The sequence below is a fragment of the Corvus hawaiiensis genome, chromosome 11, assembly GCF_020740725.1.
Source record: "Corvus hawaiiensis isolate bCorHaw1 chromosome 11, bCorHaw1.pri.cur, whole genome shotgun sequence".
In the NCBI taxonomy this organism is placed as follows: domain Eukaryota; kingdom Metazoa; phylum Chordata; class Aves; order Passeriformes; family Corvidae; genus Corvus; species Corvus hawaiiensis.
Window position 1 is genome coordinate 23,521,401 of NC_063223.1, and position 16,870 is coordinate 23,538,270.

The window sequence follows — 16,870 nt, forward strand, 5'->3', positions numbered from 1 at the left end:
TTGGGGTAAAAGTGAGAAAAGTAAGGATTTTAAGAGGAAAGTTCTTCAATTGGTGTTTAATATTTCATGCAGCTCAAGGTGGCTGGGATGGTTTTAAGCTATCAATTCCTCCAGCAGAGAACTGCAGTCATATAAAGGTGTGTATTTCGGAGACAGACACTGGACCCAGTTTCCTGGCCGCATGCGTGCACGGTCTCACACACAGAACACCACGACTCTCTTGCAGCATGCGAGGTTCCCAAGACATCACAGCACATGCATTAGTCTCAAAGTACCACAGTTTATACAGTCTAGTTTCATAGAAGTGCATCAGCTCTAGTTATTAAACAACTAGCTTTTAGTAAAAAATAATAATAATAAAAAAGCAAAGAACATCCCATGCCATGAAGGAAATACTGAGAAACAAAAATGGGATAGTTACTACTACTGTGATCTTTGCCTAGACATAGTCGTTTCAAGGTGGACCCTACAAGGTAAAACAATACAAGACACACAGAATTAGGTAAGACTAAACACAACAAATCGGACGGACAAGCTTCTGTATTTTTAAGCAATCAAAAAGTAGTTATTATGCAAGAAAGGACAGACAAAGTCAGCAGTTCAGGTGAGTAAAGGAAGCCTAAATAACTGGACAGCTCAAACCTTTCTTAATGTGCAGCCATTCAAAAGCTTTGGAAAGTACCACAGCATGCCAAAAGCAAGAGCTCATGACTTAAAGATGCATTTGTTTGTTTGTTTGTTTGGTCGGTTGGTTTTTAAAAAAAATTTTTTTGTTGATTTTCTTTCTTTTCCTTTTTTTTCTTTTTTTCCAAATTGCCTTGGCTTCCTAATAGAAAGTTTTGATTTGTTTTCTATTAATGCAGGAAATGATGTCAATTTAGTTTGTGATTGGAGGCCAAAAATGCTTTCAGGAACAAGTCAAGCTAGTCTGGCTGCAAAGACAAACCATAAAACAACCCTAAAAATCCTGTTTTACGAGTCCAAAAAGATACATTGTTCTGCAGGTCTGAGGCCAATTGTTTCCAAATAGTTTATTTGTAGGATTTGTGTCTAAATGTGAGACTCTGAACTTCAATTGAACAGAACTGTGAATGAGTTTCCCTTATGCCTTATCCAAGTGCAGAAAAATAATCCATCAGGGTAGCCGAGTTTTAATTTAACTGAACTATGTGTTCTTTTCGTTATTGCCTCGTTCCATCCTTCATCATGATTTTACAGTCTATTGATAGATAGCAGAGTGCCAGAAGTGTGCCGAGACCCCGACTCGACTGTCAGATCTTGCCAGACATCGGCACCGTTGCTATTTGGGTGCCAAATTTCCTGAAAGGTATTTTGGACTTGATAAGAAGAATATTGTTATGGTATGGGGGGAGATGAGTGTCTGACATGGGCTATGGCGAGTTCATTGGGAAGAAGCACTTGAAACCATGAGCAAAATCAGACTGGGGCAAAAAAAGTAAGATAGAGGATGGATGTGCTTTTTCTCTAGACTAAACAGTGGTGTAACATTTTATGTTACTGTGCCAGAAATGCAGCTTTAAACTCAGAGATTGCAGGTCCAGGCTGACACAGGCCCTGAATGAGTCTTCAGAGGAGAAGGAAGTGATTTCAGTCAGAGACTGAGAAAGAGAAAGTAAAGAAATGAGGGAGGGAGGAAGTAAGGGAGAAGAGATGTTTGTGTTTAGATGTGGGTGGCATGAGGAACAGAGGACTGCTTTGAAAGAATTTCTTATTACTTCATATAGTTCATATAGGTTTCTACCCTGGGCAAATCAGAAGGACATGACTACAGCAATGCAAGCATGACCAAGTTCAGTTCTCATCTCAAAGCCCAGGCAACAAACACAGTCAAATTCACGACTCAACCATCTGTCTTGTATTCTTATATCTTTTGCCCTCTTTTCCCTCAGATATACCTTACCTTGCCTATCCCAAAGTTAGCTACGAATTCCCATAATGGAAACAACTCCCCATGATGGCAGTGGCCACAGCAGCAATCCTAGAAGGCTATTTCCTGCAGCAACAGGCAGTTCTTAGCACAATATGAATGCAAATGGAAAGCATCTGCCTGCGAGCAATAAAAGCAGGCAGCTGACTGCAGTACGTGCTCAAATGCATGTAAAACCACTTTAATCACCAACCCCTCTGCTTCCTGCACACCCAGTCACAGGTTTCCCAGCACGTCAGGTGCCAAATCCGACCCAGGGAAGTGACAGAAAGTGGCAGCACTCAACACACTCATGAAACACCCGCGTGAGGGGTGTCAGCTTTGAGGGAAGTATCACAGGAGAGTCAGTCACCAAAAAGAGAGCTGCTCCTTCTGAGTGGTGTCACTCCAGCATGGGGCGTGGGAGATGGGAAACATTCCCTAAGCGGTGAGACTGCCTGAAGCAGGGACAGACAGCCATCGGCCATGGCTGGTTATGAATTCAAATTCAATTAAAAATTCACTTTGTAGGTCTAATTCAGCAGATTAATTGTATTACGGCTAAAATTAACGCATTTAAGAACTGTAAAGTTAAGGAGATGAATCGTAATTAAGATTTAATGTAAGACTGCTAAAGTTTAGCAGAGCATTTTGCCTCCAATTCCAGATCTCTTATCTGAGGAATTAACTAGCTATTATATCATACAGAACAGAAAAAATCCACTGTCCCATATTTGCACTCAACAGCTGCCAAAAAGCTGGAAAGCTACAAAAAAATGGAAATGGCAATAAACTGCCAGACCATTTCCATAATTGCATATGCACATACAGTATATGAATTGCTACAGACCTGGCAAAAATTGCATTACACAAGATTCCAAGCCTAAGTCAAATGGAGCTTTGAAAATTCCACTCACGATCAGTGGAAACTCTTCCCTAGGGCACCCTTGCAGTTTAACCCAGGAAAGGAACTCAGGATAAAATTATGCCAAAGCCCATCAAAAATATTTTATTTCATTAAACATACAAAGGTGAAGTCAATATTGGACATCGGGAACAGATCAAAAAGTCCTGGAGAACACTGTGAAAGTGTTCGAGTCTGCTGGATCTTGTAACCAGAGCAAGATCCTTGTGATACTGTCTTTAATCCATCTGAACATTTAGTTTTAAAGTTGTTGCCAACTTTTCTGCCAGTGCAGCAGGTCTCCTGCTGGCCTATCCCACCTCGGCAAAGGGTTGGTTTTCCTGAACCAAACATACAGATTCAGAGCATTTCTGAAAATGCAGCACAATGTTTCCCAACAGCTCTCAAATAAAAAAATACCAGGGAAACCTTGACTTATGAAGCAGACCCAGGACCCTGAATTGGCTGGATGTGCCACCAAGCTGCTGGCACTGGACAGCGGTGTCCCAGCCCTGTAAACTGCACAGAGGATGGAATCCTACCTGCAATGGTTTGGGTTGGAAGGGACTTTAAATCCCATCCAGTGCCACCCCCTGCCATGGGCAGGGACACTTTCCACTACCCCAGGTTGCTCCAAGCCCCGTCCAACCTGGCCTTGGACACTTCCAGGGATGGGGCACGGATGCTTAGCAACTAATCCAAATGCTTGGCTTTGCCTACCTGCTGGGTAAACTGACATCCCTTCCAGAGGGGAAGGAACATCAGCCAGCTGGTATTGCCATCATCATCACCTTCAAATAACAGAATCAAAGGATGGTTTACATAGGAAGAGACCTTAAAAGCCCATCTTGTTCCAACCCCCTGCCACGGGCAGGGACACCTTCCACTAGACCAGGCTGCTCCAAGCTCCATCCAACCCAGCCTTCCTCAAGCCCTGTTTTTCCTGAGGCTGCAGTAAGGGCTGCTCTGGATACCAGCTCAACAGAACGTCCTGCTGTCCGTCCTGCCCGCCGCAGTCCCAGCCCCAGCCGCCTCGGGAAGGACAGGACTGCCCACAGCCCCAGCCCTTCATTCACACCCAGCCTACCTGCTGGGCTCACCAGGAAAACAAGCTGGAATAACCTCCTGCCCCACCAAACCTGCCCAGCACCCCAGGGGAGAGGCACCCCTGGAAGCCAAGCTGTGCTCTCAGGGCTGGAACCCTCAGGGGTGACCCAGGATTGCAGTGCCACGTGGAGTGCCTGAACTGCCACCCATCTCCTGCTGTGACTCAGGGACGGGGGAGGCCAAACCTTCCCCAGCACTCGCCCAGAAGAACCTGAGAGAGCACATGGGCTGAGAAATTAGTCATGCTGAGTTATTTAAGCATCAGGAAACTTCACGATTCAAAGGATTTACATATTCCCTTGGATTCATTCACAATATCCACACACCCAAACACTTTTAATACACTGGTTTTTAATTGCCATCTCCCAGACTTTTTGCATCCTACTGAATAGTAATTCCATGGAAGATTAATGAAACAACTTCTGGGAATTACATGTGCAGAGGAAGAAATAACTGTGGCCGCTCTAACACCAAACAGGAACATTTGGGAGCTGAGAATTCCCCTCAGGTTCTCACAGAAAAAATCCCTAAATGCAAAACTGTCTCATGACTTCACCAGTGGTTAAAAGCTTACATGGTAATAAATTCTGTAAACGTCAGTGACCTGAGTGTTTGGGCTTTCAGGGAGCTCAAACAAAAAAAAAAAAAAAAAAAAAAAATCAAGATTATTTTTTAAAATACTGTTTATTTATAAAATTAGGAGGAGTGTATTGGAGTGGTCTTGTGCTTTTGACCTGAACCACTTGGATAGTAATGAGCAATGCAGAACTCCAAGGGGAGATCTGATACTACTGTAAACCCACAGTTATTTAACCAAACACTTTGTCAAGAACGTTATCAGCCCCTCTAAGGTTATATGTAAGTGGCCTATAGTACCTGTTCAGCACAACATATCTTTATTGTACAAGCAAAATCCGTTTGCCTAAAAAGCAGCATCTACAATTGGGTAAAAAAGTCTTAATTTTTTCATTAAGTAGCTTGATATCGTTTGGTGGAATTGCCAATTACTTTAGAAGTCAGACAAATAGGGTACAAATAGAAGGTGCACAGTTATTTGAGACAAAACTCCTGGATCCTAGCAATCCATTTCCAAGTATCATCTGAAAATCTGATATTGCTTTTTACTTATTTATGCTTTGATGAACTGCTAATTGACTTCATCTCTGAGGTCACATAAGGTCATAAGAAAATAAACTGAGTCAAGTGCTTCAGCCAGATCAGCTTACACAAAAAAAGTTGATGGGACTCTCCCTTAGAGTAACCAGATCTTCCTGCTGCTTACGAGTACATCAAAAAAATTGCTCACTTAAACTAATTAAAGTGACTGCATGGGGAAAAGCCCACCTAGGACAGAGATTTGGAAAGAACTAGCTGGAGCACTGTTGTCTCAGCATTTCCACATGCAAAGAGCGGGGAAAAAAATTAAAGAAAAATAGAGTGGATATAAACAGTACTGTATATTGTGTTAATACAGCCCTTGTATGGAAGTTATACCCTCCAGTGACCTTCTAGAATTGTATCAGCTTGCTACATGCATGTCTTCAGAGTCCAAACATGTGTGAAAGAGACCATTCGTCTACAGAAGGATGGATTTCATTTTGTTGTCGCTGGAACCGGGACAGCAGACATGTATATTTGCCACATTGCAAATAAAATTACTTCAACAGAAATCACATAAAGTACAAAAGCTTTGATAAGTCCAGGGTAAAATTTACCATCAGGCTATATATAATAAATGATGACATCTTCCACACATGCTTTTGGTGCCCAGGCATGAGCCAAAAGCAGTGCAAAAAAAGCTTTCATATGAAAAATTAATATAAATAAGGTGTGTTCATGATGATTACTTAAAAGAAAGAGAAAAAGAAAGAAAAGATGGCTCAGAAAAAGGGGCATCCTGCCAAACATATTAGAGATATAAACCATGGAATTGGAAAAAGGGAGTAAAAGAAAGATGGACTGTGATAAAATACAAAAGAACAAATACAAACAGATGGACAAAGACACAGGTCCACTGAGGAATCTGGTACGAGGTTTGCTACTAGATTTATAGGTCACTCTCTCAGACGTTTGGTGGAAAACCGTCCAGCCTGTAAATGAATATAAAGGGAAGAAAACAAAGACACTTATAAAGTACAAGTAGCTGTGATCAGATGTCCTAAACCATCAGTCAAATCAGCTTTGTTAGTTAAACCTCCACATCTCCCCCTTAACTTTGCCAAAGAGGAGCAAGTTCACTGACCATACACAAAGGATGCAATAACAGCAGAAGAGGACAGATAGATATTTTGTAGATTAGTTTGGCAGGATGTGTAATGAGAGGAAGGTATTTTAATCATCATTGGAACTTCCCATATGCATGGCAACAAGTTCAGTCAAAGCCTACGATGGGGGCAATACACAGAGGTCTCAGAGCTGGGGTCTTGGGAGTGCAGCCAGTCTACAGTCCTGTGGCTGGGACTCCAAAATTATGCACAAAGTGAACCCCTTACAGAAAGGAAACACAACTTGGTCCCCTGGGTTTGGTTTTCATTTAATTTCATTTTTTATTTTCTCTCATGCCCAAGATGGTTTGACAGTTTAAAATGAGGAACTTTGGGTCTACTGGAATCAAGGGGCTAAAAAAAAATGAAACCAAGGAAACAAACTCCTAGCCTTCTGTATCTTTTTTGTTTTCCTTTCATTTTTTCTCAGGAATCTGTAAGGCAGACTCCAGAGAAGGTATTAGGATAAAGCCACTGCTGGCAAAACTGAAAGGTATTTCTTTCCTAAAAATTAAGGATGTCTTGGGCATGCTTTCTTGAGTGTTGGTAACACTCAGTAAGATACTTAAATTTTGCTCTTCTGACAATACTGCAATGATCTTTTTAAAGACAGGCCAGTAATTTGGATTGTCAAAGATTCACGTTCCTCTATCACTCCTAAAAAGTTCAAGTCTAAGGGAAGGGAACTAATTTTAGCATGTGCTGGAAGAGACAGAGAACAGCCGGCAGGAAAAATCACCTTGGCCAGAGCTTGCGTTGGCATCAGCTCCGTCGGGGCCCAGGCCAGAGCAGATGTCAGAGGACAGAGAGGCTTTGACAGAGCAGGGCTGCTGGGTCTGCACAGCCTTCCCAAAGGCGGGGGCTGCACCAGGAGGCACCGCGGCGGCTTCGGGGGAGCCCGGCTGCGATTTACTTGTTTCTTTGTGGGGTGAGTCTTTAGAGTCTGAAAGGTTACCTGAAAGAGCAAACAAACAGAACACGTGCAATGGCAAAAGCTAGGAAATCTCTGAATAAAAAATCCCTGCCTAAAAATAATCCATGTCTTGACCCCAAGAGGAAGAGCCGTTCACCATTCTGCTGTACTGGATGGAACACAGTACACAGTACCATTGGGGACAGCCTGCACCAGAAAATAATCCACACCTCCTATCCCTGATCCTGTTTCTCCAAGAAGCTCCTGGAGTAGGTTTGATTTTTACAGTTTCTCCTCTGTGTTTTCAGGAGCCTCAGAAGGAGCACTGCTGGAGTAAAGAGAGAGCTGCTGAGGAGGAGGATGAATGCACAGAATGACAAAGCAGGACACAGATGTTTGCTCTCCAACACCAAAGGTGAAATTAAGCAAATGGAGAAGAATAAAAAGTTGCAGTAAAGACACAAGAAACTTTTTATTTATAGCTATTTAAGTATAATTGTCATTGCCACTGTTAGATACTTCTGCTGATAAATTCACGTAACACGATTGCAACAGTATTTTGGTTTTTAAGCCTCTTTACCTGAGATATTTGTGTAGACAGAAGTACAGATAGAGCCACTTACCTAGATATCTACAGATAAATATCAATACATAAATATCTAGATAGATGTAGAAGTACAGACAGTATCAAACACTGCTTCAGTCCCTGTGGGCAAGAACACTCAGTCTCAAGATGGGCCACAGAACTTTTTGCCTCTGAACATACTTGTTTTTCCCAACCTAGCTGAAACCCTTAGCTAAAAGCAAAAACCTCCTCAACACCCTGTCTATAAGGACTGATGCAAGGAAATTCAAAGGAGACCTATGATGCAGTAATACTGAAAACAAGAGCCACCAGGTTTGAAATAAAGGGTGACTGCTGGAAATGTTGCTGCTCCCCTAAATCACAGCATCAACTAAGCTGAAGAAAAATTATTCATTCTATTCTACATTTTGCTGAAGAAATAGGTGCTGGGGTTTATCATTATTTCCCAGGTAAATTATATTTTTGTACTTTTCCAAGAGATAACAGCTCAAGACTGTAGTGCTGTGTGAAAATCTCACACCACTTCAGTTGGTCAAAGCATCCATCATGGTTTTATAACAGCTTTTACCTCCCATCCTTTGGGGGAGCAAATGCAATCCCATCTTTTTTATATGACATCTTGGAGGAAAAAGTAAACAACAACAAGATACAGCACCTAATCAATAGAGCATAACAGCACCTAAGAAGTGAATACAAACATCAGTAAATTGCATTTGGAGGAAGGAGGAGATGTAACCAGGCTGTTTTCCAAATTAAAGTGGAATATTATTCCTCTGCCAAGCACTGTAGCCAATGCAGAGCTGGCAGGTATGGCCACTGCCAGTTCAAAACCAACAAAAATTCCATCCTTTCCAGCAGCCCCAGCCATCACACAGCAGAGCCACAACCAACACAAGCAACAGGCGAAGGGCAGCACCTACTTGTGCTTGATGTTCCACTCCTGAGCTGCTGGACCAGAGGATTTAAGAGTTTTCCAGCTTTCAATTTGTTTTTGCTGGTTCTTCGGCGACGGCCGCTCGGTGGGGCGGAGTGAAGGAAGCCCAGGTTGGGAGGAAGGGGTTTCCCCAGCCGAATATACAGTGCCTCTATCTCATTCTTCTGCTGTGTCTGGAGCTCAGCAATCTCTTTCATATGCCTAAAAAAATAAAAGAACTCTGCTAGCAATGTATTTGATAAACCACCACATCCTGACAGTGTAATTAATTGTAGAAGAAGAAACAAAACAGTTGTTGGCTATAAAACAATCAGCTGCTCATCCCCAAGTACGCAAAGCTACAACAATCTATCTGTGGTGACTCCCCATCCCTGGAAGTGTCCACGGCCAGGTTGGATGTGGCTTGGAGTAGTGGAAGGTGTCCCTGCCCAAGGTAGGGGGTGGAATGAGATGACCTTTAAGGTCCTTTCCAACCAAAACCATTCTGGGATTCTATGAGTTATTCTTCTCAATGGACCTGGCAGATGAGGCAATGCACAGCAGGATGCACTGAGGGGGAAGGTCCTGGCAATGCCTGATTTGCCTAGAACCTGTTTACTCCTTACAGCTCTGCTCATCCTAAGCTGAGCTGCTGCCAAGGCAAGGTAACACAAGCTTCCCTCGCATTGCTTGCAACCCAACATACTTTTCTCTCAGGTTCTGCAATTCTTTCTTCATATCAGCATCTTCAAACTCTGAGTCATTGTCACTGCTCATGTAGGACGACTGTGAGTGGAAGGACGTTATGTTGATGGTAGGAATCTTCGCACCTTGCCCGTTGGGTGACTCGGGGCCGGGTGAGCCGCCTTTGCCAGACCTCTGCAGAAAAGCAGCTGCTTTTTTAATTAAGTCCGTGGCTGTGCTGCTGCTCGGGGGGGAGAGCTGGGCAGCTGCAGCAGCAGCAGGGGGCCGAGGGAAGGGCTCATCAGCCGAGTCGCTCGAAGCCTGGTCGCAGAGGACGTCGACGGAAGAGGCCGTTTGGACCCTGCGGACAGCAGCCTTCATGTCCGGGCTGGAGGGCAGCTCGTCCAGATAGACGTCCGGGGGGGCCGAGAACCTCAGGCAGTGCGGTGCCGCTAAAGTTAATTCATCCTGTGTGCTGATGACTGAAAACCTGCCAATCGTTTTGGCTGGTGTGCCACTCTCCTGAGCCTCAGCCTGTTTTCCATAGGAACCAGCGCCTGGAGAGCCATCGCTGTGGAAGTTACTCATCACCCCATCTGCCGTCGCTCGCCGCGTTACGCTCTCCGTGTGCGCAGGCGAAGCCGTCCTCTCTGCCTCCTCGCTCCTCTGTGAAGTCTCCATCTGTGGAGCTGCGCTCGATGATGTAGGTGCAACCTGGAGAAAATAAGAGAGCTTAACGAAAGTAACTGTAACAATCTAGCAGAAAACCACTCCTAGTTGTGGTTACCTGAAGGAGGCCTTTTGCTGGAGCAGCAGGAGCTGAAGTGATGCTTGCGGCTGGACCTGTTTTAAAGTTGGGAAAAAAATATTTATGTCTGGAATGCTTTAATATAATAAAAGCCAATGTTTTTATTGTGATAAAATGAAGTGTACCAGTGAGGAATAATCTTTGTAATACAGGATCTAAAATGCAGGAAGCAATAGCAATATAAAATATATGCAGGTAGGCAGATCTAGTGATTTGGGGAACTCAAATAATAATAGGAGTGTGGAATTTCATTAGTCAGTTGAAAATTATTAAAGAGAAAAACAGAAGAAGAATGAAACTTGCATGATACATTGGGCCTGGACTATTCTGGTGTTATTGGTGCCTCAGAAACACACAGGGCTGCTGAGCATGGATGGGTGCTGCATCACCCCTGCCATTGACACACACTGACACCAACACCTCAAGGGGCCTGAAATGAAGCTAAACGCACGCTGCTGAAAGTGGAAATCATAAGCCCAAAACTGGTCATTCAGGCCACAGAATCACACCAGAAGCACAGTATTAGTGGCGGGAGTCAAGCCCATGATCATTTCACACCCTGGATGCTGGTTTTGAGTCAGACCAATACACCCAAGCTTTTGGGAACGCTGCGTTCACACGGCACATTGCTCAGAGCAAGGACACGGCCAGATCTGGAGCTCTGAAATGGTGACAAACATCAGTGGTTTCTAAGATACACTGATTTTACTACACAGTGCTACATTCCACTTGTAAACTCTCTTCTCTGCCTGTAGGGAGACAAAGAGACTCCTCAGCCCGTAAAACTTCCCGTGCGTGTCAAGGAAGGTAAATGGAGGAGAATTAATTGGTAATGCAGGCAAATAAATAGGTGAATGGAGGTAAAGAAATATGTAAACAGGTAAATAAATACCCCTCCTTCTATGGCTTCTACTATGTTACTACAGGAAGGGTCATTTGGCTACCAGTACTCTTCACTAGTGCTCTGTGGAACTCCCCCAAGAATCTGACAGGCTTCCCCCAGAGATGCAACCATTGATCATATTACTTTTGTCAACATGTGTTTATGAAACCCAGGAATTTGGAGGGACGTTTTAGGGAAAACTGATCATTGGGAATGCAGCCTTCCATGTGAATACCCCACACCTATACCACAGACAGGAACTGCACGTATGGGTTAAAATATATCTGCCTGAGAGGCACTTTCTAGGAAGGTCAACAGAAAGGAGATGTTTAATATGGGTTGTATCATAAGCAGGATCAGAACACCAGTGCTGGGCAATGCTTGCAGTCAGCAGCAGGGGAGCAGCGAGGGGACACCGAGCAGGATGGCCGGAGGAGCATTACCTGTTCCGCTTGCTGACCCACCTCTTGCCTCTGAGGGATGAGCACCCACACCAGTGACCTCCAACTTGTCACACTTCCAGTAAAAGGAAAAAAGAAACACAATTTCAGTCTCACTCACACAGCAGAATGTGTTCTCCTTCCCTCACTTGCCCTTGCTGCCGTGGCACTACCAGGGAATATTGAATTATTTCACAGTGCCTGTGGAGGTGGCCTTCAAGTTTTGCCTCCAACTCCCCCAATTTTTTTCTCCTTCCTTGGAAGAAATAAAGCAGTGGCAGCATCACAGTTGGAACTGCAACCCAAGCTACTGAAAACCAGTGTATTATATATACACACACACTTGGGGTTTTGTTCTGGTTTGCTTTTCCAGCCAGACCGTATATTCCTCATCCGTATGTCTGTCTTCAGAAGTTCTATGTCTCCTTCCTTATTGGCACAGATTTTAATAGGACAAATTCCAGTTACTGGAGAGACATAACACCTTTCACAGAGAGTGAATTTTGTTTGCTGTAGAAATTTATCATTAGAAAACAACACGCTCTGAAGAGTCACTCAAGTGCAGCTGGTTTCCTGTACCATACAGCATCCCTCGAGGAGTTGATAGGATCCCTCCAGCTGATGCTACACAGAACAGGCTCAGCCTTGCTAGTGGGGATGGAGTTATCTCCAGAAATGCCACTTTTGAAGTAAGATATAGAATCATAGGATTGAATCATGGGTTGAAAAGGACTTCAAAGCTTATCCCGTTCCACCCCCTGCCATGGGCAGCGACACCTTCCACTAATCCCAGGTTGCTCCAAGCCCAATGTGCTGCAAATCTGATGATTTCATAAACTCAGGATTTTATCTGAATAAACTTAACATGGGGGCTTAACTGAGTCACACAGTAACAACTGCCCCAGCCCACCTATTACCTCTTTGCTTAGAGGTTTCCATGGCAGTCTTGCTCTACCAAGGTCAGGAGAAGACAAAAGAAACTATGACAGGAAACAGAAGAAACTCCTGCCAATGGAATGTCTGCCTTTGGCTGCAGCATGTGGACAAGGCAAAGGCACTTGAAGTGTTTGCTTTATCCAGGCTGACTTGGAAGGCAGTAATTGCAACCACTGCCATTCATTTATACTTAAAATTGAAGCCAAATCATCTTCATTAGAACTAGAATGACTATATCACTCAAACTACAAAGAAATGGACACATTTCTGCTTGCTTCGGACACAGGACCCAAGAGGAGATGAATTACGGTATTATACCACTTCTAAATCCAAAGGGAAAGTCTGGCTTTCACTAACAAGCATTTCTGAAAAATGAGTTGGGATGCATCTGACAAGAAAAATTTAAGTGAGCTTTCACAGTGGAAAGCAGTCAGCAGGCAAAGGTAACATACCCTGCAGCAGAGATATGAAATGTTTAGGGAAGCAAGAGATCTACACGTGTCCTACCACAGGACAGTGGGTCCTGGGCCCTGCCATGGTGCCGGCCCTACAGGCTGGCTTTGAGGGGATGAAGGGCAGAGCCGCTGGGGGACTGACCAGTGGTGGGCAGGGCAAGACCTCCGAGGGCACAAGGGGCACCAGTGGCTCGGCAGCAGCTTTCACCTCCTGGCCGGTGTCCGGGATGCTATAGCCTGGTTCTCTCCCGTCCAACGCCAGGGCAGGAGCTTGCTCTTCGGGAAAGGGTGGTAAGGTAAATTCACTGTCGCCCTGTTCAGGTGGCACAGAGGTGTCCGGTGTCCCTGCCGATGCCGAAGAAGTTGGAACATATTCCTGGTACAGCAAATTGCGCAGCTTCTCGTCAAGGCTTTTAATCGTGTTGTCCACAAAGTCCACCCTGGGGGGTCCCTCACCGTCGGACTCGGCAGTGCCGGGGGGGTTCTGCTGCTGGAGCAGGCTGACCCCCGCCCCGGGGCCGGCCATCCCTGTGGCACCCTGCGCCATCGGCAGCTGCTGGGGCGCGGCCAGCAGCGCCTGCGTGGGGCTCTGGAGCTGGGACCCCGCCAAGCCCAAGGCCTCGGGGCCGGCAGCCGCGGGGAAGGGCTGGCTGCCGAAGGCACCCTCTGGCAGGTGTGGCACCTGCGGCGCCGGCTGCCGCTCCAGCACCACAGCGTCCGGCAGCGCGGGCAGCGGCCCCGGGGCCGCCGGCACGGCCTTGTGCGGCCCCACGCTGCAGCAGGCGAGCTCCACGTCGGGCACACACGTGGGCTCGTCCACCTGCGGCTGCAGGAGCAGGGCTGGGGGCGCGGCATCGGAGGCCTCCTCCAGCCCTGGGGCTCGGGGGGCCGAGGGGCCGGGCTGGGGGTACTCTGGCTGACCCCCACCAGGCACCGCGGGCTCTGCGACACTCGGGGCAGATGCCAGCAGTGCTGGGGCTGGGAACTCTGTCTGGCTCGGTACGCTGGCAGGAGCTGCTGCAGCAGGAGCTGGTGCCAAGGATGGGGTGGCTCCAAGGGGGCTGTCACTGACCCCTGTGTGCAGGGGAAGCTGCTGGCCAGCCCCGACCCCGGGCGCCTCTGTCACTGCAGAGCTCACTGGCTGGTCATCCGACTGCTCCAGGTCTAGAGAGAACACAATTGAAAGGTGAACCTTTAAAGGAGAGGAAATCACTGCCAAGCCCCCCAGTCAGCTGCAGGGACAACCCACTAGCGATTCCCACCAGAAAACAGCTGTTATGCACATCAAATGAGAATTTTCAAATTATGCAAAAAAAAAATTTCACTGAAAAGACACTACGATGATGAGAATTTCAGCTACTCTGCAGCATAAGGTATAGCTAAAATACTGACACTTTACTGAAACTCAGATAAAGATTCCCAATTTGGTTCAACACCAGGAACACACTATAAAGGTACAGCTTAACAAAATTCATCATTTTCTTCCTCTGACTAAATCAAGTGAAACCATCACAGCTGAGTGACATGAGGACAGAAGAGAAACAACACAGCAGCTCTGGAGAAGACATTTGCTATAGAGTTTGGAGATACCTGGCCCTTCCGCCGGCTGGGCACTGGGAGGTACCGGGGGAGAAAACTCAGGGGCATCCGTAGTAGGGTTTTCCACCACTGGACATATAATAAACCACCTTTTTCCAGTATGCAAAACTAGGGATGAAAAGAAAATAACATGCAAACTCATGAATTTCTATTGTCTCCAGATCATGACTTTGTCTTAATTTCCAAGGATGGTTTGGGTTGGAAGAGACCTTAAAGGCCATCTAGTTCCAACTCCCTGCTATGAGCAGGGACACCTTCCACTAGAAATTCAAAGGCACACTTACCATTTTGCTGATACATGGGTGTCTTCATTTGAGACTGACGCTTCTCCTGTTAAAGAAACAACAGGAGAAATAGCTGGATCAGTGCAAGAAGAGCATCATCCCACTCACATTGTAAGGCTTAACACTGAAAAAGCATTACTTTTCTAGTTAGGAATTTTTTTTTTTTTTTTAACACAAGATGCAAAACTAATTTAAGCATCTGGCTGTTAAGAAAAAGAAATCAAACTAGCAATCTTTATTTAGCATTTACCTCGTTCATTTCCAGCCTATCAGCATCTTGTTGAGGACTTGTTCCCTGGTCAGAGCTTCGCTCTCCTTCTGTATCCTCACTGAGCATATCCTCTGCTTTATCAATTATATCCTTCATTTGCTCAATAAAAGTCTCTTTTTCACTTTGCAAGATGAATTCATTCTCCACCTAGAAGGGGACATCAAAATAAAGGGGAAAACAGTCATTTTTTAATTAATGCCTCATTCCACAGCAGCCAGACAGCTAAGGCAACAAGCACACACAAGGAGTTGCCTGAAGCAACTGGGTGCACTGAGAGCCCGTGGGCAGCCACATCTCACCATGTAAGTAGCAATTTCCTCCGGGGCGTCACCATCCAAGTCAAACTTGAACGTCACCATTTTGTGGTTATGGGTTTCAAGCTGGCACTCCACCATCTTATCCCCTGTGTTACACACCTGCATGCAGAGATTAACAACCCTTATTCCTGGCAAAGCCAAAGGAACCCTAAAGTTGCCCTCCAACAGGTTGTACTTGCATTTAATATGGTCAGTTTGGGTCTGCTGGACTTCTCCTGGCGTGAACGAGCACGCGTGGATTTCTTATGCTTCTTTGAAGACTTTCCTTCTTGCTTTCCACTTCCTGTTGCTCCTTCAAAGCTGTCACTCATCTCTTTACCAGAAGCAACATCTGGACTCATGTAGCTTAGCAAGGCAAAGGAAGAACAACCCCAAAATAAAGCCAGAGCTACATGCAATGGAGTCATGCATCACATGTAAGCTACGTAACAGAGGCTGCGAAAAAGGGCACATTTTTTGGCCCAGACTGAGTCAACTGGAAGATACACCTACCAAGAAATGATCTATTAATGTTTCTGGCAGTAACACAGCAAAAGTTCCATCACTCTGAATATATCCCTACATCCCCCAGTCCTTTCACTTCAGGGGTCCTGACAGTCCCTCTCTGAACTGCACAAGTTCCTTCTTTTCTAAGGTGACATTTTCTCAGCTCCTGTCTTTCTGCCCTCCCAGCAGAAGGGCAAACAGGTTAGGTTTGCTGGAGAGGGAGGAAAAGAGAAGTTCCATACAGCTGTACATACACCAAGGCTAGGATGCTGCACCCAAACTAAGGAATTAAAAGAGCTGGAGGTGCCAGAATGGGCACACTGCACACAGGACACTGTCAGCTTCTCCCTAGACATGCTCCCATCCATCTCTTTCTGGTCAGGTCAGAAAAAACAGCCTCCAAAAAGCAAGCATTTCTTATGCCAAAGAGGTGGTAACAATACCTTTCGCAACTCTGGGACAGAGCTTGGAGTTTGTCCTGTATTGCCTGCTCCTAAAATGCAAGAAAAGGTCATTTAAGCAAACACATTACATTGGCAGATGAAAAACACCTTTAAGAAAGGTGTTGCTGTTGACACCAGTAACTCTAAAACCATTCTGTTTAACCAGTTCTTGGAACCTGGAAATAGAATAAATCTCCTATTTTACCCTTCCAACATCACTTCTGTTCAAGGCACCAACCACTTTTTCAGACAGAGCCACTAACCTGCCAGTTCCCTTCTTCTGCGTCCAGCAGATGAGATGGTGAAAGGAATAAAACAGTTCTCACCACTGTGGCAAAACCTGAGGGACAATTCCACATCAGCAGCCGCTGGCTTTTATTTTTGAATGTATCTGCTAATTTGCTTTGCTTATTTTGCTTATTTGCTAATTTTCATTGTTTTATATGGTCTCCTGAAATACGCTCAGTATTTTCATTGTGTTTGGCTTAGTGGGAAAATTTCTGAGGAACTTACAAACAAAAGATGAAAATTCATCATTTAAGAACACCACCCTCACATCATGTCCTCTTGTCCTCTACACAAATTTCCCCTAAAAGCTTCCCCTTTCACTGGCTGCAGCTCTAGGACAGACATCATAGCATGATTTTCTC

At 45.2% G+C, this 16,870-nt stretch overlaps 1 protein-coding gene across 12 annotated transcripts in view; it reads right to left on the bottom strand.

The window, feature by feature from the left end:
- WNK2 (WNK lysine deficient protein kinase 2) overlaps window positions 1-16,870 on the bottom strand; it is a 102,962-nt gene that overhangs the window by 15,774 nt on the left and 70,318 nt on the right. For 6 of the 12 annotated variants that reach the window (XM_048316235.1, XM_048316237.1, XM_048316233.1 and 3 more), the window contains 14 exons: window positions 16,221-16,270; window positions 15,471-15,636; window positions 15,274-15,390; window positions 14,954-15,121; window positions 14,704-14,749; window positions 14,411-14,527; window positions 12,963-13,984; window positions 11,433-11,505; window positions 10,086-10,141; window positions 9,321-10,012; window positions 8,622-8,836; window positions 6,942-7,157; window positions 5,930-6,028; window positions 422-466 (listed from right to left, as the gene is read on the bottom strand). In XM_048316235.1, the coding sequence (XP_048172192.1) occupies window positions 422-466; window positions 5,930-6,028; window positions 6,942-7,157; window positions 8,622-8,836; window positions 9,321-10,012; window positions 10,086-10,141; window positions 11,433-11,505; window positions 12,963-13,984; window positions 14,411-14,527; window positions 14,704-14,749; window positions 14,954-15,121; window positions 15,274-15,390; window positions 15,471-15,636; window positions 16,221-16,270 (3,082 nt within the window). The remainder of the gene's footprint in view (window positions 1-421; window positions 467-5,929; window positions 6,029-6,941; window positions 7,158-8,621; window positions 8,837-9,320; window positions 10,013-10,085; window positions 10,142-11,432; window positions 11,506-12,962; window positions 13,985-14,410; window positions 14,528-14,703; window positions 14,750-14,953; window positions 15,122-15,273; window positions 15,391-15,470; window positions 15,637-16,220; window positions 16,271-16,870) is intronic. The other 6 variants (XM_048316229.1, XM_048316230.1, XM_048316228.1 and 3 more) reach the window with 6 other exon arrangements.